Source organism: Podarcis filfolensis (assembly GCF_964270895.1).
Source record: "Podarcis filfolensis genome assembly, chromosome: 2".
NCBI classification, from domain to species: Eukaryota; Metazoa; Chordata; class Lepidosauria; order Squamata; family Lacertidae; genus Podarcis; species Podarcis filfolensis.
In genome coordinates, this window is record NC_139605.1 from 63,126,567 (window position 1) to 63,153,368 (window position 26,802).

Below are 26,802 nucleotides of genomic sequence, written 5' to 3' on the forward strand. Positions count from 1 at the left end.
GAGTCTCCTCCAGCACCATAATTCAAAAGCATCAATTCTTCGGCAATCAGCCTTCTTTACATCACTACTTCCATACATCACTACTGGGAAAACCATAGCTTTAAGGAAAACCATAGCTTTAACTATAAGGATTAGAGCCCTGCAAATAAAGCATAGCAACTAGGAGATTGTGCTACAAACTGAGAAATCCCTCCATCAAATACCACCTGTCATTTTGGCAAACTGCTCTTCTCTCAGCCTCAGCCATATAACACAATACTGTCTCTGATTTGCAGGCTTATGGCAAGAGAGTATACACAAAGAACACAAAGTGTTAGAAAGTGCAAGTGAAAGGGGACATGGTAGAAGTTTGTAAAATTATGCATGGCATGGAGAAAGTGGATATAGAAAAGTGTTTCTCCCTCTTTCCTAACACCAGAACTCATGGACATTTGATGAAGCTGAATGTTGGAAGAGTTGGGACAGATGAAAGAAAGTCCTTGTTCACACAGTGCCTAGTGAACTATGGAACTCACTGCCATAGGAGGCAGTAATGGCCATCAACTTGGATGTCTTTAAAAGATTAGACAAATTAATGGAGGGCAAGGCTATCAGTGGCTAATAGACATGATGGTTATATTCTACCTTCACTGTTGGAGGCAGTGTGCCTCTGATTACCACTTTCTGGGTAATGCAGACGGGCAGAGTGGTGTTGCTCTCATGTCCAGCTTGCAAGTTTCACACAGGTATGTGATTGGCCCCTGTGAGAACAGGATGCTGGACTAGATGGGTCCTGGGTCCTGCAGGCTCTTCTTATTTTCCTAGGATTCCTAATGGCCTTTGAGGACACGCCTTTCCTTTCCTTTCCTCCTCCCTCCAGATTTCCATTTACATCAACAACAAGCAATGCTTTTTTCAGCAGGAACTCACCAGAACTCAGTTCTGGCACCTCTTTTTCTAGAAAAAATAGCACTGACAACTGGCACTCTCCATGTGCCATCTTAGATGGGATGTTGCATGTGTGTGTAGGGGCACCCCCTTTATGTTACGGATAGTGCCATTTTCATTACATAAGGATCAGTACACAGAGAATGAATTCACTATTTGTGTGAGAGAGAGACTGAGAGTGAGAGATTATAATATACGATAAAGCAGTGCCACCTACTGGACAGCTGCAGCTTTGCGAAGCATAAAAACATGGAACTAAATACAGTGGTATCTCGTCTAGCATCCGCCTCACCGAGCGCCTGTTCCGTCGAATGTCCGCGGCAAACCCAGAAGTACCAGAACAGGTTACTTCCGGGTTCGCCACATGCGAAGAAGTGCAAACCGCTCCGTGCGCAGATGCGGCACTTTGTCCAGCATCCTTTTTGGCCAGCGACCGGGGCTCCGGAACGGATCCCGGTCGCAAAATGAGCTACTACTGTAGTCTTTTAAGTTTCTTCAGGGGAGGGAAGATTTGACGTTTGCAGCCATTCACACCACAACTTAGTGTAGTGATATTGTTTGGTGGTCTGTAACTGTCATGTTTGAATGTTGCTTCCACCTCCAGAAAGCTGTTATTTGGGGACTTCTAGTATGGAGATCAAACATTGTGCCCCCTCATCATGTAATGTATTAAGAATAAGATTTCTCAAGAACTCTTTTTAAAACAGATGTCAATAGCCACATCCTTCCTCTTGGGCAATATGGTATTTTCTTTCAGAAAAAAACCTTTGTGTGTCTACAGGGCATAACTCATTCACAAAGTCATTCTTAATACTACATGTTTGTTAGCTCTGTTAAAAAGGGAAGAGGTCAGTGTGTAAAAATTAGGCAGGAGGGGAAGCCAAACCCAGGAGGCTGCCTGCATTTGAAACATCTACACTGAGCTAGCAGGAGGTTCATCACTTGGTCATCACTAAATATTCAGATGTGTGTCGTGTGGCATTTTAATGTTAACATGACCACGCCAGGCTTGCCGTACATATTTGGGTGATAAGTGGCCCGTGACAGAGAGTAACCCTACAGCAAGTAGGGCAATAATATTGTGTGACATGCTCATCACTTGAAAATCCAGTCATGCGATTTCACACAAGGCGTGGTTTTTATAAACCGGGTCAGCTTGTAGAACAGTGGGTAGGAAATGTTTCCTCATGAGCACGCTCCCCTACAGCCAGTCACGTAAACTGAAAAGAGGAGTCCGTTTTAGGTAGCTCCACTGACATCTCTGAAAGAGGGAGGTGGTGGCTTAGGAGCCACAGCAGTTACCATGACTGACTGCATCTCACATTGCAAGCAGCGCCCCTTTGTTTGAGCACAGAGGCTCCAGTGCATGCCATGACATTTCTAGGCGTGACTGCATATGCTGGAGCCAGCCTGCAGAAATGACCCCGTTTCACCATGGAGAGCTGAGCGTGCAGTGGTGTTGCTGCCACTAAGAGGAACTGAGAGTTGTCCTGAAGTATTTTTTTCTTCGTCCATTGTGCAGGCTCTTTTTCAAAGGGCATTGCTGAAGGAGAAGTGGACCCTTCCTTTGGGCCTCTGGAAGCAATACGGCTAACCATCCAGACTGACTCTCCCGTATGGATCATCTTGAGCGAGGTAATATGTTTTCCTGGGAAAAACTCCCTTTATAAGGGTGGCAGTTACAGGAGCTCCCACTTAACCTTTCCGCCAACTGATCTGTCTAGGCAGGACAGGGAAAGAAAGTTCTTGAAAGGTACAGTGCCCGTTTAGGGCCATTGTCTGCAATGCCCCAGACAATTCTATCTGGGGCACAGTGGGGAATTTTAAAATTGTGGCTTGTAATGCCAGGGGCTGAGCACAGATGCCAGTTGGCAATGCAACCTGCCGGGGATTCTCTGGGTCTTTCCCCAGGCATGCATTCGGTAAGTAACCACAGTAATTGACCACAGTCCTCCACAGAGACAGGCATAGCTTCCTGACAACCACCTTCGCAGGAGCTGTCCCCCACCCCCCCCAACTCAAGAGACCCACCTCCCAAAGCCAGAAAGGAGAATGTATGTTGCTTAGAAGATAAAACACACTTTGGTGCTCAGGTGAACAGGAGTGGTTTGCTTATTTGGTTGTTGCATGGGGCTTGTGAGGTGATGCAAACTGAGTTGGTGAAATAGAAGCTTGGTAGTCAGATCCTCTAGGGACGCGAATGGCGCTGTGGGTTAAACCACAGAACCTAGGGCTTGCCGATCAGAAGGTTGGCGGTTCGAATCCCCGTGACGGGGTAAGCTCCCGTTGCTCAGTCCCTGCTCTTGCCCACCTAGCAGTTCGAAAGCACGTCAAAGTGCAAGTAGATAAATAGGTACTGCTCTGGCGGGAAGGTAAATGGCGTTTCCGTGCGCTGCTCTGGTCCGCCAGAAGCGGCTTAGTCATGCTGGCCACATGACCCGGAAGCTGTACGCCAGCTCCCTTGGCCAATAAAGCGAGATGAGCGCTGCGTGACTGGACCTAATGGTTAGGGGTCCCTTTACCTTTAGTCAGATCCTCTAGACAGCAGTTGCATCCGCCTGCAGCTGTGATTTTATGTCTTAACTGTGAAATCCCTCCCCATTTCCGACAGAGATTTCATGCTGTGATTTGCTTCAGGTATGCTTGTCCAGAAGAGGCAAAACTCTTTTCACTTGCACTTGGCATGAATTAATAGGGCAATATTCTAGAGGAGAAAAACAGATTTGCCCAGCTCTGACCTTTTTCTGTTGTTTTGCTAATCCCATGTACTTCCAGATATTCCTGAAGAAAGCTGATTGAACTTCAAGACCCAGGGATAATGCACAACATGGCTGTCAGCTCTTCCCCTCTTCTTCCTCTTGTCTATGAAACTGCAGACACAGCAGAATAGGAGCAGCCTAGTCAAAGGTGCCTGCTGAAGGGCACCTGCTGCTCCCAGAACAGGAAGAAAATGTTGGTGGTGAAACTTGGCAGGGCCTTAAGGGTTTCTGGACCACATTTACTGGGAGAAGAGAAGCATTTTTTCATGCACAGGTGCTGGACTGTATTTAAAAAATGAAGCACTAGTGCTGGCCTATCTTGGATCCAGCTGCTTCTGCAGCTACAAAAAGAGGACCTTGGAGACTAACTTTCCGTGTAAAAGATTTGTTCTCCCCCCTTCCTTTGAGCAAGGACCACACACTATTCCCATGCCTCTTCCTCTCCCCCCCCACCCCCACCCCTGGCCCCTTGGGTGTTGATTCCTGAATGTATCACTAAAGGGTGCATTTAGAAATACGGGTTTAAGGACTATGAAGGCTAACTGCGAGGGCAGCTCAACTGTCAAGCGAAGCACTGATGCATCTTGGGAGCAAAGCAGACTGCACCTCCGGCCCCACGTGTGTAAGTAAAAGCAGTTGCTCCAGACTAAAGCTGAGGATTAAATATGAGGGGTAACTGGTCTGGGGTGGGAGGGAAGGGATGTATGGAGGGAACAGAATGGCAGGGAAATGAAAAACCACACTGTGCCTGCCAGGGTTGTACATGTGCCCTTCATACAATAAGAGTTCCTGTCGAAGTCTCCAGTGTCTTCATGCCTTGAGAATGAGTGCTAAAGTCCATCCTTTTAAATCCATATCTGTTATTTACTGGTTGGTGTGAATTTTGGAGAAAAATAAACCATGTAGGCCAGTTCTCAAATGGTAGGGATTAGAGTAATTTAAAACAAAAAAAACCCCAATGTCTCTAGCTATACACTGGAATGCGTTATACTACTTTAATGTGCTGTATTTTTTATTATTGGATACATTTGATTTTTAAGTATATCTATATAAAATATATATATTAAAATGTGCACTGTAAAATTTTAATTCAACTTAAAGTTGCATGTTTTATTTTACTGGCTCTTTCATTAATTAGGAAAGTCAAAGGCAAAGCGTGATTTTATAAGGCTATTAAAAGTAAGACATGCTTTCTGTACAGACACAGCTAAGACAGATTTTGCAATGGGGAGGATTTCTATTTAAACCAAAACCTACAGATACTTCCTCTAACACAGTAACCTATTTAACACACTGGCCCTTAATGTCGTCAAACTTGCATGCTCTCCTCCTTTATCACAGGTATTCTCCATGTGATCTGTTAGTGAACTCACAATGGTAGTAGATTCCCTTTGACGGATAGCGCTGTGCACAAATGCAAGCGAAAGGGTGCAAAATAGTTGTGACCAAATCAAAGGCTGCCTTCCCACAGGCACTGAAGCTCACCACTGAGGCATAAATAAAAGCAGCATTGTGGTTTCCAACTGGAGCACAAAGTACAGCCATTTTGCATGGAGGAAGGTCCTGCTTTGCCTGAGATATTGGAGAGTTGCAGCAACACAGAAGACAATACTGAGTTAAATGTATTGTATAAGGCAGCCACATGTAAGCAAAGGAAAAGGTTGATAGAAAACCTTAAGGAGGGGGGAAAGAGAAGCTCCAAAACAAACTGAAATTCAACAACATCCGAAAGACCACAGGCTAGCCCTCACCCTTACCGGATATAGTAAGTGCTTGCTTCAGACAGGAATTCACTATGAGTTGACAGCTTGGTTATGACAGTTACTGTTTAGAAACCATCATGTTGGAGCAGAGTTTCTGAAAGGCAAACTGGGCTGGCCACCTCAGAGCTCACTGATGACTCCCAAAACTTGCTGGCTCATACAAATAATTGTTACTCTAAATCTCTCGCTCACTCTCTCCTACCAGTTGAAGTTGACCCAGTGTCACTTTTAATGTAAAAGCTGTTGCAACCACAACACAGCTAAGAAAATGTACCGTCACAAAATTGCTTTTTAAAAAAGAAAGAAAAATGTACAATCATTTTAATTTAAAGAAATGAAATGAATGTTGGAAAGTTGAAACCTATGGTGTCATAAGCAGGATAATTTACCAGCAGAAGGGCAGTAGACGCTGACTCAGAAGCTCACTTCTGGAATAAAAAACGTGGGAGTGGCACAAAATAGACAAGGAGCCCTGTCACAGACAAGCCGATAAGAATGCAAAGAACTCCAGCACTGAGGTACAAGGGGGCGAGTCTGTGGGGAGGAACAAGAACACAAGATGTTAGTTGCTATTAGGATCGGGTGGTCAGTTGGGACACTTATTAAAAGCTTCTCTTGGGTAATGATTTCCATAGTAATATGATAAATTGAAAGTATTGAAAAGTTTTAGCTCTCACAACCTCATGTGTACCATTTGTTAAATCTGGTTTTAAATCTTTTTCTAATTTATTTGGACTTTTCTGATGACAACACCAAACAGAATTTCAACAAATAGAAAGTTTTCCATATAACACAGGATCCTGTTGGAACTGGGAACCAAGGAGGACCTGTATGGGATGTAATCATACAGTTACTTACAGGACTTATGAAGCTCTTGTCCAGTGACCCCCTTCCTGTTTTCTTTCCTAAGAAAGTCATCAGTCAAGTCCAAGCCCCACCCCTCTATAATGATTGCAGGGCAGTTATCTCCTGACATGTGACATCCTTAAGCAGGGCTGCCAGTACTAGGTCACATGCAATGATACACCTGTGGAACAGCAGGATTGTGGGGGTTTTCCAAAGAGGTTTTGTAAAAAGGAGATCAAGAACATGAGCCACCTGTGGTTGCTGGAGCAAGGTATTGCTCTCAGTAAAGTGGTGAGTCTATTTGTGGGGTGTATCATTTCAGGCTGCAGTTGGAGCTCACGGGTTTAAATGCACCTCTGCATCAAGAAACTACAACACATGCCTACACATAGAAATCTAGATGCCAGGAAAACGGTAATGCCCCCCGATACTTAGTTTTCTATAAGTAAGGAATGTGTTTGGTATGGAAGAGCACTCGGCTCTGTATGCCCGCCCCCCATCAGTAGCCTGAAGGGATACAAGGTTAGGCTGCCATCAAGACTGCAGATGCCAGCTAATATCCAGAGATGGCAGACCGGCACTTGCCTATTTGAGAGAGAAGCTGACTGGCACACTGAAAAACACAGAGCATTGTGGTTAGAACAACTCACCTTCCTTGAGCACACCGTGCGTATCCACTAAAGTACTGGTAGCGAGCAATCAGATAAAGAACCCCACAGCATGCAGCCAAAACTATAGGAGGAGACAATCAAAGTACTTATGGAAAGACTCAGGAACATTGACCCTATTTTCAAACAAAAAACCCATCAAAAGCTTACACTTACAGTTCCTGCTCTTAAGCACTACGCTACAGCAACTCACAAGACACATCCAAGCACACAAAGTTCTGCAGAAGTCCACATCCATCAGTTATTTGGAGAAGGGAACCAAAGCAAAGCAGGAGGCCTTTAGTCTGAGGTCACAGCAGCCCCTGCATTAGCCTTGCCTTAATAGTGAAAACAACTATTTACCACACCATCACTACTTGAAGGCATCCTGTGCTATTGTCCCACATTAAATTTGTCAATGTTTTAAGTTGCCACAGGATTCTTCTTTTTGCTGTGACTAAAGCATTAAAATAAGCCTTTGAGGTCTTCCAAATCAATCAGCACCAACTTGGAAGGTCATAGCACCTCCCAGCTAGAGGTCAGAGGAGAAGGATTCTACTTAGCCCTCCCCCTGACAGCATAGTGACTTTCCTGGAACTTTAAACATTTCCCCGCTAGGCTCTGGAATTACCATGCTACCACAACCTAAGGGAATTTGGGGAGAAAAGGACTTGCTATGTGGATTGGGCCATTATGTCACATGCTACACAAAACATTTTCAAGAAGTGGCTCAAATGAGCATTTGTTTTCAGCCTTTCACAAACTTGCAAGCAAAACTGAGGGTAAAAACATGTTAGAGTGGCTTCACACATTACATGTGGCAGAAACAACTGCTGTAGTTTCACCACTGCTTCCTGCAGCAAGCAAGTCAAGTACAGACAGGATACTGACATCTTAAACCCCCTGTGTGCCTGTATCTCTGATTGGACCATGACTTACAGGTTATATTAGTCACACTTTGCAGTGAAAGACACTTGCAGCAATCATGTTTACCATGAATGTGTGCAAGCAACAGAGTGTGCATGTGAGTGAGTGAGAGAGCGCATGTGTCTGCACATAAGAGACATAAAACAGGCAACGGCCAACATCAGCCCAGTGGAATGAGGCCCCTGAGTGGCCACCCATCACCTGTGATCTTCAGAAGCAAAATAAGTTGCCCACTTCAAACCTGAAGCATGAAGCCACCTCATTTAAAAGAGCAGAAGACTTGAACCCTTTGCTCAAAATATGCAATAATGTTGGCATAGGGTGAAATCCAACAGTTCCACCAGCACAATGTTTTCTACTTGCCCAGAAAAAGTTCTCCCTCTCTCCTACTCCCACACCAGACAGGGAAGAGGGGTGGGGGGAAGTCCCATTGCACAAGCAGAACTCTTGCACTGACATGACACGGTAGCTGAGTGCCACCCTTTATGTAGCAACAAACATCATTTTGCAGCTGCGTAAGTAGCGCAGCGGCAGCAGCTTAGCTGACAAAAACGTTTTATGCTTTTCACATTAAGAGTTTTATGAATTAAGGTTTGCTTTTTTACCTTGATGGGAAAAGACTCCAGCCACCCACAAGAGTGAAAGAAATATTGGGAAGTATTCGGTGCAATTTGCTCTAAACAAAACAAAGAAGAAAATTAATTCATCTGTAGTTTGGGGGTGGGGAGATGACACACAACGATCACAGAGGCTTAGACCCTGGATAATATCCCACCTAACCAGCTTATTTAATGACTGGATTTATCATGAAGCACCCCACACTAGGCACACTATCCTTATCTCCAACCCGCAACACTATGGTCTAGTTCACACTGCAGAGAATGGACCCGTGTCTGGGCTGTACCACTTTAAGACATTTTACATGACTGAATGTCCCTGCAAAGAAAACTCTTCCCTGAGATGAGGGTGTCAGAGAGAAGGCTGGAATAGAACCTTTCTCTCCTGACCTCTAGCTAGAAGGTGAAAGTTGGTACCAGTTCATTTGGAATATCTAAAAGGCTTATCTTAATGCTTCCTTGACATTTCATGAGGCAAATGCAAGGCTCTGACATGCTCAATCACTGCCACGAACATGACAAGGGAGAAGAATCCAGGTACTATCTGATTGTGGCCATACTACTCTGGTACTTGGCAGGTGAGGAACGGCAGCAAGGAACTCCTGTTGAATGCAGAGAATCTTAAGATTTTCGTTAAAAAGGAACAAAGAAGTTGCTTCTATTGCTGAGAGATACTGAAAATACAGGGGGAATTTTGTGCTGTGTAATTCACTATGCTTATATACTGCCATCAATGCGCCTTGTGTTACGATTAAGGAAAAAAACATCAGTGGGCTCGCATTCAAAAATTCAACAAACGGGAGACAAGGGAGGAACTGGGTGGGGGTAGCAAAGGAGACAGATAACAAGGGACACATAGGCAACTCTATACAGTGATGCACATACTTAGGCTTAGATGCAGTTTGGTCAAAGGAGGTTGTGCCAAAGCATTCATGGAAAAGGAGAGGTGAAATTTGAAGGAACAGCTGGCACCCTACAAGTGTTCTAAGAGGCAGTTTGAAGCACACACAGGGCAGCAAGGGGGAAAGGGTAGAGTCATTTGAGAGGAGAAGAGCTTCAGAGGTAAGAAGAGTGGAGGTTGTGAACGGAGAACTTCAGAGCAGCCAAGAAAAAGCATAGGTCCCAATGCCTGGGGGGGGGGGGAACGGGGCTCTACTTCCTCCATTCCCAGAAGTTTGTACTGATGCATACTCTCTCTGCTCTCTGTTCTGTAACCAGTTACTGATCCAAAAGAGGAACTTGCTTATTGTTCTGTGACTGCTAAGCTGAATGGGGGAGTCTTTTTGAAAGTCTTATGTATGCTGTGTTGACTGGATCACTTCTGCCTGTATACTTGCCACTCTCAAGGAACTCTGAAAGGTTAGCGTGATGGGATGAAAGAAAAGAGGCGGGGGCAAGGTCTGCTTGAAGGTTTTCAAGAGAAGGGATGAAGAGGTCACGCTGGATGTAAGAGCAGACAGGAAGCCAAGAGGGAAGAGATCTAAGCAGTGGTATCACGGAACTGCAGCATTAACAGAGGTGGACATATTTGCCATTGGAGAGCTGAATAAAGAATAAGGGGACTGCGATGGGAGAACAACACGAGGTTTATTTAATCATTTTAAATCTCACACTGTGGCTCAACGGAGCCCATGGGACAAGTCACTGCAGAAATATGAGACAGTCCCAACAAAAAATATATAAAATAGAACATATAATAAAATGAAATAGCTATTAAAATCCATTAGAAACCATTCAAAATAGCAGGACAATAAAACAAAATCTGATTAGCCACCATCTCTAAACAGTGCTCTTAAGGTACATTACAGAGCAGAAATCTCAGAGTATAGGTGCCACCACTCACAAGGCCCTGCAGGCCCTGTCCCTTATTTCAGTCAGCCAGATCTCGGATAAGGTTGGCATGTGGGAATGGGCACTTGTTTCCCCAATGTATTCTAGAGTTTAGGTCATTTCAGGTTTGAAATTGCCCAGAAAAAAGATATTGTGCCAATGAACTTATCTTGGCCCAGGTAGTATCTGCTTCCTCTGCACTGTATCCATCAGAGAGACATACTAGCACACTTTGAACTGACTGAAGTTTCAATTCAGTCTTCAGAAAGACAGGCCGATGTAAAGTTATGTTACAGTAGTCCAATCTGGTGATTACCAGTACACACATCAATCATTAAAAGTCTGAATAGGATACAGCTGGACACAGTAGAGCCCATTTAATTTTAAATGACACACGTGTGTCTGTTTATGAACAGATGCGGGTGGACTGATGCTTATTTTTAGAATGGCAAAGTCTGCAGGCGGCTACATTCAGCTGAGAGGCAAATTACATATTATACTGCAGCTGTGTACAATAAAGGCCCATGGTCCTCTTTGCTCTCATAAAACTCCCACTGGAGAGAAAATTTGCATTGGAGAGGTGAAAGCTACTTTGCTTTTCCTATGAAAATTGAGGGTAGCAGGTTTTGCCCACAACTGTGTTCCAGGTACATGTTTACTTCACAAAAATGGGTCTGGAACCTGGGGGGAGGGTTTAGAGGGAAAGGGAAACATCCAATAAGGGAAAGGTGAAGCCCTCCATTTCTCCCTCTCCTTTGTTCAAAGCAAATTGTTCCCTCCTACCTTGAACTTTGAAGATACGGGGCTGTCAGTGTGAAGTACAGATTGCTCTTAAGCAATTATCATTTCAGTGTAAAAACATCAGCATCTTCTCTGATAGAACTTACCTGTCCCCCCCCCCATATATTTTGTGACTTCCCATGTGGACACAAGGGTATATGACCATCACTGTTAAGTCTATGGCAAGCTTTACTACCTTTAAAATGAATGTGTTAATTGGAACCCCCTTTTTTCATACATTGAATGCAGACTGTCACAATGTCTTTGCGGAATTCTAAAAGCAATTTTAGCATCTCCTTTGAAAGTGTCAGTTAGAAACCAGAGTAGGTGGTCAAGTGAGCTGTGCAGAGGTGAGTGGGTAGGAATTCTTTGCTAAGCAGAGCCTCTCAGTCACAGCTTGCTCTTCCCTGCCATCAGAATTCAGCTGCACGCTGGCCAAAATGCTACCCAAGGGACAAAATCACAAGGGCCACGAAATCACTTCAATGCTAAACATTCACTGAACTGCCAAAAACTCAAGACTATTTGTTCCACAAATGTTGCAATGTATGGAAGGTCTGGTGTTCAAACTCAGTCACATCACACAGACATGAAGCCAGTGAGTATAATACACAGTTTTTTGTTTTTTGTTCCTACGGCACAAGCTGTTATTTATGTGTTGTTTTTACCTGTATGGGCCTATGGCCGTAATAAATGAAATGAAATGAAATGAAATACACAGTTGTTACACAACTACGGCAAGAAGTAGTATATGAAGAGTCTGAAGAGCAAAGTGTATGTGGTTGCACCTCATCTGTGCCAACAAGCATGTCAGTGTCTCTTAAACTGGTCAAAGGTTTCATCAAAATGTCTTTGCCTGTTCTCACATTGGCCAACCCACATGCCTGTGGGAAACCCCCAAACAAGACCACAGCATCTCCTGTTGATGCAACTCTCTTCTAAGAATTTTTCAAACGCAACCTTTGGAGATGATGCATTGCCAGTCTATGCAGCCCGTTGGAGAGACTGAAATGGGGACGGAGGAAATATGTGGTTGGTTAACACCCTGATCACATAAAATGTGTACGCAGAATTACAGCTGCTGTTGCCAATAGAAGTTGGTTCTAAGTATGGTTTAGGAACTAAGTAGATGACTGTATGGTAACCAATGTCACCACGTGACTGGAAGTATGCCGTTGGGAGATATGCCTACTTGGAGTAATCTAGATTCACATCTCCAGGGGTGGGAAGCTGGGATAAAATTAAATTATAGAGAGGGGTGGCATGGAAAGGAAAGGAAGGGAAGGAGGAAGCAGGTTAACTTACTGAGCTCTGAAGATCCTTTCAAATTCTGGTGGACCTGAAGTCACAGGAGGAGAGACTTTGCACTTCCGCCGAACGTAGATCACCTGCATGGCAAAATAGGCTGGATGGGAAGTAAAACAAGGAGGAAAGAGAAGCCAGTTATTTCACCCAATGAAGCACAATGGGTTCTCTATTGTTTTTTAAATTATTCTCAACAGCAATAAAGATGCCTGAAAAATTCTAAAATTGTGCAGCCAAAAACCCACAATTCTCAGCAAGAGGCTTAAACTGTGCAATCTGAGCAGATTTATGTTGTTGATTGGTGTGCATACTTCATTTTGGGTTCACAGTTTTGCTTTGGGTTGCTTTGAAACACTTGATATCAAGGGAATAAGTGCAAAGGCGCTAAAACAGAAATGGGTATAGATCCTGCATGAAGACCCATAACTCAGAGGAGGAGCCATTATAGCCTGTGGCAGCAAACAAACAAGAGGGACAGACACCTTGTGGCACCTAAAAATGACTCCTTTCTTTAATGTACTTGTATACCACTTTTTATCACAAGTGATGGCAAAGCGGGGTTGCATTAAAAAATAAAGTATAATTACAAGACACAATTAAGATAGCAGTAAAATAACAACAACCTCATTATCAATAGTAAAACCACAAAATCAGAACTATAAAACAAAAACAGACTCAAGGCTCAAAAACAGGCTAACCAGTGCCACCAAAAACTAGGAAAAGAAACAAGTAAAATTTCTATTGAACAGGGAGGTCCACTTCTTCAGATGCATGCAGTTGTAAAAGGGGAAAACAGATAAAGGTTGGAGTTCAGTGGCAGTGAAATGCAAAAAGATAGCCTGCCAACTGAAGATTATGCTTCATGTACCTGACAAAGTGGATTCTAGGCTAGAAAAGGGTTATCCCAGGGATTGGGAACTTGCGGCCCTCCAGATGTTGCTGAACTACAACGCCCATCATTCCAGACCACTGGCCATGCCAAGTGAAGATGATGGGAAATGGAGTCCAAGAAAGAACATCTTGGGCCACAGCTTCTCCATCCTGAGCTTGTGCCACAATTAATCTGTTAAGACTTCAAGGGGCCACAAAACTCTGTTGTTTTGGTCCCTAATACCCAAACCATTTTCACATTTTTAAACATTTAATTGAAACAGCTTGTACATTTTCTTTCCCAGCAGTGAAAGCTATAAAAATGACAACATTTAAATTAACATTTTGATTCCACTCCATCTACCCTAATCAAGAGGTGAAAACCTGAGATATAAACTTGATTATTAAGAAAAATGGTTGACTGTATAACATCTCCCTCTCCCTTTATATCTTCATTAATGGAACTGGCACCATCATCAGATCAGTTATTGAATGACAGTCTCTAGCAGGCTTCCTCAACCTCAGCCCTCCAGATGTTTTGAGACTACAATTCCCATCATCCCTGACCACTAGTCCTGCTAGCTACGGATCATGATGTTGTAGGGCAAAAGCATCTGGAGGGCCGAGGTTGAGGATGCCTGGTTTCTAGTAAGGAGTGAAATTATAATTCAGCAGCCCCTCAAGACCACTGAATTAAGCAGAGAATCAAGCCAATGAGGCCATCGCTTCTTAGAAACACAACTGCAGAGATTTGCTCCCAGCTGCCCTTAGCCTAGCATTGTGGCTTATCTTAACACGAGAAGGCCAATAAAATCAAGACCTGAGTCCTGCACTGTGAAGTGACAACCAGCCGTGCTCTCCCAAGATACCCATTCCATCTCCTGCCCACCCACTCCCTGCATTTTCCATTTCTCTACCAACATAGACAAAGAATTGTATGGTCTCTGGGAATGCTCAGTCCGCATTGCACTGTCAAGTGATAACCATGGTGGGCAGTCAAGATATAATGACTGGAGAACTAGGGGGCTAAAGGGCTGAATGTATCTAATAGTGAAAACTTTAACAGCAATTGCTATACACCCTGGTACTTCGCTTTTGGAAAAAAGAGATGCGATAGCTCAACCCTGGCCAGGGAAAGGGGACACGGACGGACGGACGGACACACCCTACTCTGAATTGGAAGGTCTTCTTTTTTTATTTGAATATTTAATTGGGTATGTGTATGGCCTGCACCAGAACCTCTAAGCAGCTTACGAAAACACAGAGAATCACAAATACAAAAGTTAATACACATGATTATATCTCACAAACAACCACCAAGCCCCTCTGTTAAACAAAATCCCCCAATGATTTTGCTCCCTTCTCCATGACCTCCATCTCAGTGCTGACTGCTTTCTTTTAAGTGCTTAGGAACTGTGCCCTTGCAGCACAACATCTTGACAGCGGGGCGGGCACTGAATCCATTTCTCCTAGATTATATTAATTTTATGTCCTTTTTTGACTCCAGCACTCTGCCTCTTATATTCAGATTCAGTCTTCCTCTCCAAAACATCTCTTGGTAATGCTTAGCTCATTTCTCTGTCCACTTTCATCTCTTCCATCATCATCTCCTCAGGCTTTTAGTGTGACTTTTATTCATGCGCCTGCTCCAGCCTTTTTATCTTACTGCATGCTCTAGACATCCTTTACAAATTACTTCTTCACTTCGTGCCTACTCTCACTCCTTTTTCTCCACTGTATCTTTCAGCTCCCCTTTCCCAATTTGATTCCTCGATCTCTCAGCTCTCTTATTTTTCCACATACCTTGCATGTCTCATTCATATCGCGGCATGCCGCCCTGATCTCTAAGCGGTGTGAAATTCCAGGCGTTAAAGGTGCTTACCTTTGTGTTTCCTTTGAAATGAAGGACTCTGGAGACTGTGGTGTCTTTATGATAGAAGGCTTATTTACACATATATACAACCTGAGCCTACGATGGAGGGGTTCACAGCATTATCACCCCAAGAGGATCTTGCTTCCTCAAAGCCACAGCCTTGGATTCCAACAGAAATCAGGCATGGCTATGTCTCCCAGATGCACCACCTGCCAGCATCTAGCTTCTAGCTCACATAATTCAACTCTCAACTCTGGCCTTTGTCTTTCTAACTATGACTTCCTTTGTCACCTTAATGGCCCATGCTTAGAGGACCATTACCTTACCAGGAAAGTAGCCTAGCTGTTTCAGGAACTGAATAAACCAACATTTATTAATTGTGAGTGCCTTTAAGGAATACTTCAGCTGCTGCAGAAAGCACTCTATAAGACCCGCATCCCTCAGCTGACTTTCATGTTTCTCTGCCTCCACCCCCACTGACTTATTCCAGAAAAGAAAGGGAGAGATTTATTAATTGACTAAGGATGTCAGGCTTTAACGGGAAAGCCAAAAGATAGAAAATATGACTCATATTAGCCTGGGTACTGCCTTTCCAAGGTAAAGATAAGATCGCTCTGGCTTCCTGCACAAGCACTTAATTATTTTTGTTTTTGTGGGGAGGGAGCGCTGTGGTCTAAACCACAGAGCCTAGGGCTTGGCAGAAGGTCGGTGGCTCAAATCCCCGTGACGGGGTGCGCTCCCGTTGTTCAGTCCCAGCTCCTGCCCACCTAGCAGTTCGAAAGCACAAAGTGCAAGTAGATAAATAGGTACTGCTCCGGCGGGAAGGTAAACGGCGTTTCCGTGCGCTGCTCTGGTTCGCCAGAAGCAGCTTAGCCATGCTAGCCACATGACCTGGAAAAACTGTCTGCGGACAAATGTCAGCTCCCTCGGCCAATAAAGCGAGATGAGCGCCACAACCCCAGAGTCGTTCGCGACTAGACCTAACGGTCAGGGGTCCCTTTACCTTTATCTTTTAGACATGTGTACAGTTCCTTAAGATGCCAAAACAGCCATAGCCATGCATAAATTGGAGGTATCATCAAATGCGGAGGAACCCCAAAGTTTGCAGAAATATCACAAAAGGAAAAAAAAATTGAGGGGAAAAAACCAGGAGCAGCCCAGTGAGGTACTGACTCGACTGTTTTTTTTTGAGGGGGAATGGAAAACCAGGGGAGCAGGGGAATGGAGTAGCACAGGGGAGACATGCCTGATGGACTGGAACAAGGAATGGCAGGGTCTCCACACGGCAAAATTCTGTTAGTCGGGGCTGGCCCACCCATGAGGCAAGGTGAGGCAACCACCTCAAGTGGCAGGATCCACAGGGGCAGCTGATCCCTATGTTGCTTATTGCTGATGTACATACTCAGTCACCCCTTCTTTCCTTGCTGGGAGGTGGGGCACCACTTTGTGGTTTGCCTCAGGTGCCAAAATATCTTGGGCCAGCCCTGGTTACAAGTCCCACTTGCTACAATTAGGATCAGTCTTAAATGACACACACTGTTGATTTGCCATCAGATTTCCATCAAATCGATTATTTTCTACAACTCTATTTTTAATACTCAGACCTGGTTCCTAAAAATATGCTAGGACAACTGAAACAAAAAAATAACAAAAAACAGGCAGTTTACTCACATGAACTGCATGATGTGGGGCTCATCAGCTCCTGTGAGATTACCGTCTCCTCTTTGGGGGGGCAGGAACCCTACAACCTACAGTTATACTTTTGTTGTAAGGGGAATCATAAACTCATGCAAGTTTGCTCTGCATGTTATCCCCTCATATGAAGACCCCACTTGTATCAACAGGTGTTTTTTAAAAAAAGGGTAAGACAGTTCCCAGCATATCACCAGAACAGACTTTCAGATATTATACATCAGCACACAATAAACACACCACTCTAGCTGACATTTTTAATTGGTCAAGCTGTCAATTCAGGAATTAAAAACAAATCTCACTGTCAGTTTATACCACAAATAAAGGGTTGGGTGTTTTTTCTTTTTTCTTTTTTTCGGAACAGGCTGCTATCTATCAAGTCCGCATTAAAGTCTCTTTATATTGTTGCCAGGTTTGAACGGCCTTGATCATTATTCTTTCCCCTGCTCATTATGCAAAAAGAATAAAGTTGATTTGAGTGCCTTTTTATGTATTAATCTGCCGTTGCATATGAAATTGCTAGGATGCAATAGGGACACTTTACATTCCATGTCCTCACTTTATGCAGTATTTTGCTCTAACTCTTGGAGACAGAGATTTAAATCATCTTGTTACTACTCAAGGTTTCCCATGAGAGAAGCCTAAATTCCCTAGCAAATTATCCCTTTGATTTAGTTCAGTTAATCTTGACCCTTCTTACCATTTTGTTTCTTCAGGCAATTGTTGGCATTCTAATGAACAAATGTTTTAAAAAGTTGTTTACACCATTATCAACATTGCAAGTATGGCTTTACAATCCAGTTTCTATTCCCTGCTGCTCTAAAATATAAGGCAAAAGTTGCAAGTCAATTATCTTTTTAGACTTTAAAGTTCATTTTTTTCGCCCAAAAGCTACATCAATGGTACATATTTCCTATTTAACTTGAGAGATCTTATTTGGCTTATATTGCCTAAAAAGAGATATTAAACTTGTCTCTAATAGTATTGGCATGTTCCTTACCTTGTTCCAAGACTCCCAGGACAGTAACAGTGGCCAGCAAGGCTATCTGATGCAGCATGCTGGATCTTGAAACTGCGAGACAAAAGCAAGGCAGCTACAAAACTACACAGACTTTGAAGCTATGACTTTTCTGCTCCTTAATATATGCCCACAGTGGCTGTCAATATAATCAGACAGCACAACCCTCCATTTCCTCTTCCAAAGGGCTGGTTAGTTAACTCACTGCTTGCTGGATGGTTTTGACTGGATCCCGTCAACAGTGATACTATTGAATGAAACACTCTGAGCTTCATTTACCTATTCAATAGTCTATTGTTAAGATGTGGGCACTTCACAATGGCTGAATACCTAGCATTTTACAATAAGCACAATATGCACCACTTCAGCCATGGTATGATAGGAATTAGTGATATTTTCTTTTCTTTTAAATGTCATTCAGTTTTGAGGCCAAAGATTTCTTTTTGGACATTTACTTGCTCACTGGTGAAATACTGAACCAATGTAACAGCAGATGACCACTTCAATGACCAACCTTTGTTTTCTTGCTAGCTAAAGCAATGAAAATTAGAAACCGTGTGCTTTCGGAGTAAAGTAAAAACACAGCATATACACATTTGATTAAGCAGATATAGTCACACTGCTTCCTTCCTATGAGTGACTTACAAACAGGTGAGAATGAGTGACATCTTGTGAGCACAAGTGCATTTACACAGTTTAATCCAATTTGCCCTCTGGACAGTCATCTCGGATTGACTCACATCCCAAAGTTGGTTAGGTCTTCCTTCTCCAATTATACTGGCTGTGCCTGTATATGCAAGGTTTTTAGGTATGCAAGGTTTTTCTTAAAAAGTCAAGAAAACATTTCCTGGTCCAGGCCATCATGGGCCTGTTTCTTTTCCCTTCCTGATCACTTTGTCTGAAAGGCAGCATTGGCTGCTGGGCCCATTTCACGTCTTATGGGGCTTGGGCAGGACCTTCTGGTGGCAATGACAGGCAGAAGCAACAGTGCCCCAACTACTGCTCTGAGCAGTATTAGGCAGTCACCATCATAAATGCCCCACAACTGAGAATCCTGTGGCCCTCCAAATGTTCTTGGACTCCAACTCCTATTTGCCCTAGCCAGCATGCCTGCTCTGCCCACCAGTGAACTACTGGGTTCCCTTCAAGGTGTTAGCATCAGTGTATCAAGTCCTAATTGGCTTGGAACCAGAGTGCTTAAAAAAGCCCCTCCATCAATATCAACAATCTTAGGACCTACAATCAACAGAAGCCCTGTTGGTGCTGCCTGCTTTGTGGAGGAAACAACAGTGGATCAGCAGGTTTGCTCGCTGCCACTTTGGGCCATCTTCCTTATCATTGCTCTGCTCCTCCTGCATCCTAATTTGGGCGGTGGCAGAAGCAGCAGGAGTGGATTTCCAGGCTAGACAGGAGGAGGAAGGCGGTGAGCAGTGGTCCCAACCAGCCAGATTGGAGATATGGCCTTCTACTGCACATGGGATACTTCAATCAGCGCTTCATTAGCTAGAGCCTCAATGCACTTATTCAGCTTGATGTTGACAGTTTCACCAAAAAGGTGCTTGTGCTCCTTTGAACTTTGCTGTCCTGGATTGTTTACATGGATCTTGTTTTATGAGTTGTTGTGAATTATCCAGAAACGGGCATCTTTCCTGTCTGTTTATTTGAGGAACATAGGGTTAACTAGTGAAGCCTGATCTGCCCTGAGGCTCAAATGTAAAGGCAGTAGAATTGCATTGGCTGTGAAATGTGGCACATCTCTTTGCTTGAGGGAGGAAAAATCTGAAAGCTGTAAGCTTCCTGGAACCTATAGCCCAAGATCAGTATGATAAGAAACAGCTTTGTACGCCTGGGAGAAAGGCAAACGAAGTGCTGCTACTCAAGAGGAAGCTTCTTCTTACCCTTTTTCTTGCAGAACAGGTGGCCGTCACATGCTCTCTCAATTTTATTTCCAGAGGACCATCTCCCCACACCTAGTTGCCAGAGGTGTCGTGGAACTGTAGGTCCATCCAGGTGATCAGGTACCTTCCACAGCCTCGATATGTCTGTTTTGTAGTTACACAAGCAGGTACCCATTCTCCTGTATGGCCTTCCTCAACTACTCCTCGAACGTCACCCAGGACTGTACCTTGTGAAGCATGTTGTTTCCACCATGTAGGGTGACTGGGCTGTCAGGTTTGCTTCCTAGCAGTTCTTCTGTTTATTTAAAATATTTATAAACCATCCTTCCTCCAAAGGAATTCAGGGCAATGTACATCAAACAAAAAAACACAATGCTAAAAAGAAATAGCAGCAACTCATTAAAACACCAATTCACATATTCTTGCTGAGGATTAAATGTCCCACCGTCAATCTACAAAACTATGGAAAAATAGAAATGTATTCAGTTGACATCTTTAGTTCAATAATAATGGCATACATTTGTAGGAGGATAGTTCCAAAGATTGAGTCCCACCAAGGAGGCCTTTCTATATACAACCCCCCCCCCAATCTAAGTGGGGACTACAAGAAGAACTGCTGCCACCTGATTTTAAGGAGCAAGTTAGCTGGTAATGGAAGAGGCTCTCCTGCAGGTATTTCGGTCCCAAGCTATTTAGGGCTTTGTAAGCCATTGTTAATACCTTGATGCAAACTCAACTGCACATATCCCACCTGCTCAATGGACATGGAGATGGCCCTGGGGAGGGGAACCTGAAAGAATGTGTAGATGCTGCTGATGCATTCTGCTTCTCTTATTTTGCAGCAGTCCCCTGTAGTGCAGACAGATGATACTGCATGGAATGTAGTAGCAACCTTTGAACATCCTCCAGCTCTCCCCAGCCACACAATCACTTTGCAGTACTTGCTGTTGATAAGGTATTTGCCATTGTCATTTAAGTTGAGCTCTCATACAAAGGAGGACACTTGCCAGCCATGCTTGCTGTGCTGCCTAATTTGTCAGCATCTAGCGTGGCCGCAGCTGTAGGTGCCACCTTGATGTGAAGTGGTGGATGTGACATTACTTTATTATCGCCAGAAGAAAAGGAAGTGGCCTTCATAGTTGTGGCAGTGGTGGTTTGCGGCTGCTTCAGAAGGAAATTGTTTTCCAGAACAAGGTGCTGGAGCCAGTGTGGTGTAGTGGTTAAGAGCGGTAGACCCGTAATCTGGGGAACCGGGTTCGTGTCCCTGCTCCTCCACATGCAGCTGCTGGGTGACCTTGGGCTAGTCACACTTCTCTGATGTCTCTCAGCCCCACTCACCTCACAGAGTGTTTGTTGGGGAGGAAGGGAAAGGAGAATGTTAGCCGCTTTGAGACTCCTTCGGGTAGTGATAAAGCGGGATATCAAATCCAAACTCTTCTGCTGTAGAAGATACTGTTCTGTTGTTTTCTGAGTTTTAGATATAACTGGATGTAGAATAGCAGCAGACATTATCTCAATCAGGGACACTTCCACCATGGCTGACGCCACATCCACATCAAGTGGTTCTTCTAGATCCTCACCTCAAATTTAGTGGAGACTGATTAGAATGCTTCAACCATTCATCTACTGCCCTTATAGCCCTCCTTTTATTGCAGAACACTGCACAGGTTCAGATGCTGTGCTTGATGCCAGTGGAGTATGGCTGCTGTGGTCTTCTTATTCAGGAGGACACCACTAGTGTAGAAGGGGAGGAGACTCTTAATGCACCTGCACTTCTCCAATGATGCCCTTATATGCTTCATTAAGATTTTCACTGCGTCAGCAGAAAAGGACAATGAATGATCCAAAGGTTTAACGGATATATTTTCAGTATAAACACACTTCCGTTGTGATTCCTGCAGTGCTGGGCTTGACCATGTCATCTTGGTGGCTGAGTCATAGTGCAAATTGTGCAAATGTCACCACCCATGACTTCAAAAAGGACTGGATGCAATTACCTGGGAAATAATGTGTGGTTCTTTTTGAAAATTTGGGATAACTCCCATTGAACATGCTGGAACTTAATGGTGTGACTGAGTTGGGCAGGGCTAGAGGGCATCACTACTGTCGATCCCTGAAGATAAAGACTGTTCATACATCTCCATTTCTCTGCCATCTATAACTTACTTTTTCATATGTCCAAGCAGCCAACAAGGTCTCTACCCTTTTCCGGCCATCCCAGGCTATGCCCTCCTGCTGTTCCTCCCTGCCTCCTATCACACTGTCGGGGGGGGGGATCATTTCCTTTCTAACTCTCTCTCCCATTCTGTGTCTTACACACACAGACTCCACTGACCAATGCATAAACATTCTGGATAGTTAAAGACATTGACCTATCAGTACAGCAGCATACATGGTTAAATGAGTCCACCTTGCTGCTGCTGCTGCTGCTCCCCCAAAATAAACATTCCTATCTGGATTCTGGGCTCCAAGAGCTGCACACTGGCATAAATGCCTAGACCTCCAAAATAAAACTTGTGCAACTCTTGCTATTCTCTGCACTACCCCAGACCACCCTCAGTCCTTCCAAGTAACTCATTTTCTGTATCAGCTCCAGCAGCCAAGATTTTCCCCTCACTTCCACCAGCTGTCCCGGGCCACACATCAATAGTCATAAGCAAGCTGTTCACAATGCATTTTTCAGGTATTATGAATGCCTTGATAGATTATCACAGTAAGAAAATACTGCACACAGATTGGCAAGATGAGTGCCAAGCACAAGTCAAGCGTTAAAACAAAATCCAGGGAATGCAAATCACAATTCTTATTTGAAAAGGCTTTTTCAAGAGTGGTCTTTGTTTGTGTGCTCTCATGCACGTGCGGAGGAAGGAAATGTAAAAACAAATCATCAGATGGTATTGATGATGCAGGGATAGATTTTCAAATAGCAAATCTGCAGCAGTAAAGAAAATTGTATTGAAGATTATACTTGAATACAAATCTTCCTTTTTTAAAATGTCTAATGTACTTTCTTAAAGCACTTCTTGAAGCTTATAGCAATGTCAAAACTTTAGATATCTCATAGAAATAGGAGGCAATATCAAAATCAGAGTAAACCTACTGATTTAAATAAGTCTGCTGTAAGTATGACTAATACCGGATGTCACCCACTGTGTAGTTTAACTGGAGGCAAGCGAAGAACACAAGACTTATTTGAAATATATTTTCATATTAAAATCCTCCTGCTCCGTTTCATTTTTTCCCACTAAAGGAGCTGATAAAAAATGGAATTTGCAGATGTATTCAAATTACATTTGCTTAGAAATCCCACAGGATTCAATAATGCAGCTCAGCAAGGTGCGCAAATGACTACAGTATTTTTCTGCAAGCCCTGTGCACTGAGGGATGGAAGTGAAACAAGAACTTATGTCTTCCTTGCTCATCCCTGAACCACCTAGGCCATCTAGGGTGCAGGTCTGATATCAGAATACTATCAAAAATCTGTGGCAACTAAGGTAAGATTTTCCAAGGCGTTTATAATGCTTTCTCCCTAGGAAATACAAAAGGAATTCAAAAATGTGTGTGTGAAAAACTGACCCAGTATCCTCCTGAATTTTAAATCTACTTTAGATTTTTTTTTAACCTCTGTTGAAACACATTCCAAAATAATTCTAAAAGTCATGACACCTATGAGGATTATTCCATTTTTCATAGATCAATAATTTAAGATGGCAGAACAGACTAGAGTCAGGCTCTCCGCACAACACCCTGCAGCCAACTCTACAGCCATGAACTCTAGAGAAACCTGCACGTGTGCTTTTTAGCAAGTGGATCCATGGCAAATGGGGCTATAAAGTCTCTTCTGAATGCCAAAGGACAACTTACTACTCCACAACTTCATGGTATGATTCTCATGATGGTTGCTTAAGGCATCGCAGCCCAACCTTTCTTAAGATCCTTGCCAGCTCTGTCAGTTTGTGGCCAGTATGTTGCACCGCTCTTCCACCACCAGAAAAAGCGGCTCTTTTTAGCATCTTGCACTGCAGTGTTTAAAACCATAAGAGAAACACACAGCTAAAAGTTGCACCTCTACTGGCCTCCTAATTTAATATACAACAGATGGCTGAACAAAGTTTGGAAAATCATTTAGCAAGACCCTAATTGAGAAACTGATGCAAAAGATGATTGATACAGTAGAGAAGCGATGGGAAACCTCATGCCTATGGGTCAAAATCCAGGCTCCCTATCTGATCCTTAAAGCCTCTCCACAGACCACAAGACTCTCTGCTCAGACCATGCTCTTCGCCAGCCCTATTCCACCCCACCCCAAAGTGGCTTTGCCTGTTCGGAATGTATCCGTCTCTTGGTTGGCTAGATGGGGAGATGGATGTGCAGATGTAGAGAAACACCTGACTTCTGAACGGCTGGGATACAGCTTAGAGGTACATCTGTTGCTCTGCTCACTTTGGTCTCTGGCCCTACCCACCAGTTGCATACAGTCCCTGGTTGACCAGGAAGGAAGGGGAAATGCCCTACGAACAAAAAGGATTCCTCCATCCTGTGCTGGAGTATCCATGTACAAAGTATCTCAAACCAAGGAAGTGTAACCCCAATCCCAAGACCCTGACGCAACCCCAAGATCCCTCTGATTTAGCAGCAGCAAAAAGTGGGGAGAAGTAGACCCTGTTTAAACTTCTCCATCCAGCCCAGCACCCTGGTGGGAATGGGAATTGCTGCTTCCCCAGTCAATCAGATCAAACATTTGATGAGCATGGAGGGGGCAATAACCGCGCCTCCTCTGCTGGTCTGCACAGATCAGCTGAGGAGTGGGAGCTCTGTGTGGCTGGGTCCATTCTGTGTGTGTACATGCAGGTGATGGCATCCATCACTGGCATACAGACCCAGGCGAGTTAACCAAGGGTGAAAGTGGCCCTCAAGCCAAAGGAGGTTAGCAACCCCATATCTAATAATTGCACAAATCTTTGTAGAATGACTACAAAGTAAGTATCTTAAACGGAACTGTCTATTCCCCCCCGCCCCGAGTGATACTGCATCAATTAAGGGTTCAGACTAGAATATGAATATTCTGTAACCACAAAAAAGATTAAAATAGATTCTCAAGCTAAAAGCACAATTGATTTCTGCAAAAGATCTGCACTAAAACTGTGAAAATCGCTGATTCAGCTTGGATGGACTGATAGAAGTCAGAAATACTTTATTTTTGATCTGATGCAAAACATGATTCTTCAGTTTGAAAGGGGAAACAGATAAAAGTTACTTACCATGCAAAGCGCTGGCTGCTATCATTCTGTGGTCTGTGCATTTGTCATGCGAACCAGTAGCCTGCAAAGTAAGTTTTCTTGGAAAGGAGCAGAAGAACATTTTATGCAAAAGAACAACACACAATTGTACATGGGATTTTACTCTAACCTATAACATGATAGCACATTAACACCTATACACTCCTCACACATTAACATTCTAGGTGTATAGTAATCCCTCGTTTTATGTGCATTTGAATTATGCAGTTTTAACAATATGCAGTTGAAGGTGGCCTGGCTGAAATTGCACAAGTCACAAGCAAGGTTGAGAGCTTAAAGGTTCTTTTTGCACCATGTAACCCCAAGCAGACCTGACACATTTAAGCTGCCTACCATGCTTTTGTGTGAGTACTTGGAATTCTCTCTCTCTCTCCCTCACCCGTTAGCCATAGAGTGGCTCCAAGGGTTTGAGAGTATATGCAATTTTTCATGTATGCATGGAATACTTGAAACTGAGCCTATGCATAAAATGAGGGATTATTGTACTTAATAACTGGGGTTCTCCCAGACTTGGTACTATCCATGAAGGTGCAAAGAGCATCAGTGACTAGGAGCGCCTTTTATCAATTCTGGATGATTCACCTGCTGCACCGCCATCTCGATAAAGCAGATATTGCCACAATAATTCATCTCCTCATTTACAGGCAGACTAGATTACTGATAACACACACTACGTGGGGCTGCTTTTGAAGACTATCTGGAAGCTTCAGCTGGATAAAAATGCATCTGTCCAGTTGCTTGGAATATTTAATTGTGATTCTGTACTGCTATTGTTATTACTTTTAAAGCTCTAAATGGCTTGGGACCAGGGAGACCCATATGAATTTTCCTGACCTTGAAGACCCAGTGTGAGGGACCACTAGCATGGTCTATCAGGCTGGCAGGTACAAACGTTTTACTTTAAGGTGGTCAAGTAAATAAAAAGAGGTGGCCCAATTGTTATGGCACTCCCTCCTGCGGGAAGTGTGCTTATTGCTGTTTGTGAAATTACTTTTTCCCATTATTTTATGATGTGAACTGCCTTGAAAGGGCTATATAGCCCTGAAAGGCATTACACAAATGCCTACATAAATAAAACAAGAAGCAAGAATGTAAACAAATATACATCATATAGGTTAACTCTGTAGCAATCCCGGAGTTTGCCTCTTCAAAATGAATGAAATGGCCCTTAAAGAGTTTAGAGCAACACACCAACTTCTTTCCAGTGTGTTAGTGTTTTTTTATAATGTTTTCTAGAATGTAACTTGCATGTCTCCCTAGTGAAAAATGATGTTAAGAAAATGCCTGTTTTGCAATTTCCTGTTAAGGTAAGTGAAGCCTATATACATATACATATACATATTCCTATAGACAGATAGATATAGATATATCATTTTGGATGTTTTCCAATATACAAATCTGTTGAACATTTTCATTTCCTCTGTGATTAACAAAACCTAACATTGTATGGTGAATGCCTACAAGTGTCAAAAAGGTCAACAATTCAAAATGGTGAAAAATAGCTTGTTTCCTATAATAACAACTCTTCATGTTAAAGGGTACCAAAATGTGATCAGAAATAAATGGGTAACATTAGTAAAAGCTTTTTCTACCTATTGTTGAAATACTAAACAACAACAACAGCGGTCTTGACTTTCAAACGTATTTTAGTTCTGTCTTTCAATATTAGGGTTAGTTCAATAAAAGGGAGAGAGTTAAGTTTGTTTTCTGCCAGATAAAAGGAATGAGAATTTTTACAATCAGTCTCCAC

The 26,802-nt window shown here is 43.3% G+C and overlaps 2 protein-coding genes across 5 annotated transcripts in view; one reads left to right on the top strand and one right to left on the bottom strand.

The window, feature by feature from the left end:
• MGAT4B (alpha-1,3-mannosyl-glycoprotein 4-beta-N-acetylglucosaminyltransferase B) overlaps window positions 1-4,780 on the top strand; it is an 81,396-nt gene extending 76,616 nt beyond the window's left edge. The window contains exons 14-15 of the mRNA XM_083591998.1: window positions 2,450-2,562; window positions 3,703-4,780. Coding sequence (XP_083448124.1) covers window positions 2,450-2,562; window positions 3,703-3,726 — 137 coding nt within the window. The 3' untranslated portion in view covers window positions 3,727-4,780. The remainder of the gene's footprint in view (window positions 1-2,449; window positions 2,563-3,702) is intronic.
• Window positions 4,781-5,746: 966 nt separating this feature from the next.
• Window positions 5,747-26,381, bottom strand: LTC4S (leukotriene C4 synthase). 4 transcript variants are annotated; one of them, XM_083592067.1, is made up of 6 exons: window positions 25,014-26,381; window positions 17,837-17,908; window positions 12,402-12,501; window positions 8,475-8,545; window positions 6,946-7,027; window positions 5,747-5,983 (listed from the first exon to the last, which is right to left on the bottom strand). In XM_083592067.1, exons 1-6 carry the CDS (start codon window positions 25,111-25,113, stop codon window positions 5,872-5,874), a joined length of 537 nt encoding a protein of 178 aa, XP_083448193.1. In that variant the 5' UTR covers window positions 25,114-26,381; the 3' UTR covers window positions 5,747-5,871. The 4 variants fall into 4 exon arrangements, with proteins under 4 accessions (XP_083448193.1, XP_083448192.1, XP_083448194.1 ...); XM_083592066.1 differs by lacking the exon at window positions 25,014-26,381 and adding an exon at window positions 19,753-24,761; XM_083592068.1 differs by lacking the exon at window positions 25,014-26,381 and adding an exon at window positions 20,504-24,744.
• Between the last annotated feature and the right edge of the window lie 421 nt (window positions 26,382-26,802).

Bases quoted from the DNA above. Each gene is read 5' to 3' on its own strand.
- LTC4S (XM_083592066.1), bottom strand. From the start codon at position 19,927: ATGGGTACCTGCTTGTGTAACTACAAAACAGACATATCGAGGCTGTGG. The intron at 8,546-12,401 runs GTAAGTTAACCT...TGTTTTGTTTAG, and splicing joins GAAAGGATCTTCAGAGCTCA to AGCAAATTGCACCGAATACT. The intron at 5,984-6,945 runs GTGAGTTGTTCT...TCCTCCCCACAG, and splicing joins GCACGGTGTGCTCAAGGAAG to ACTCGCCCCCTTGTACCTCA.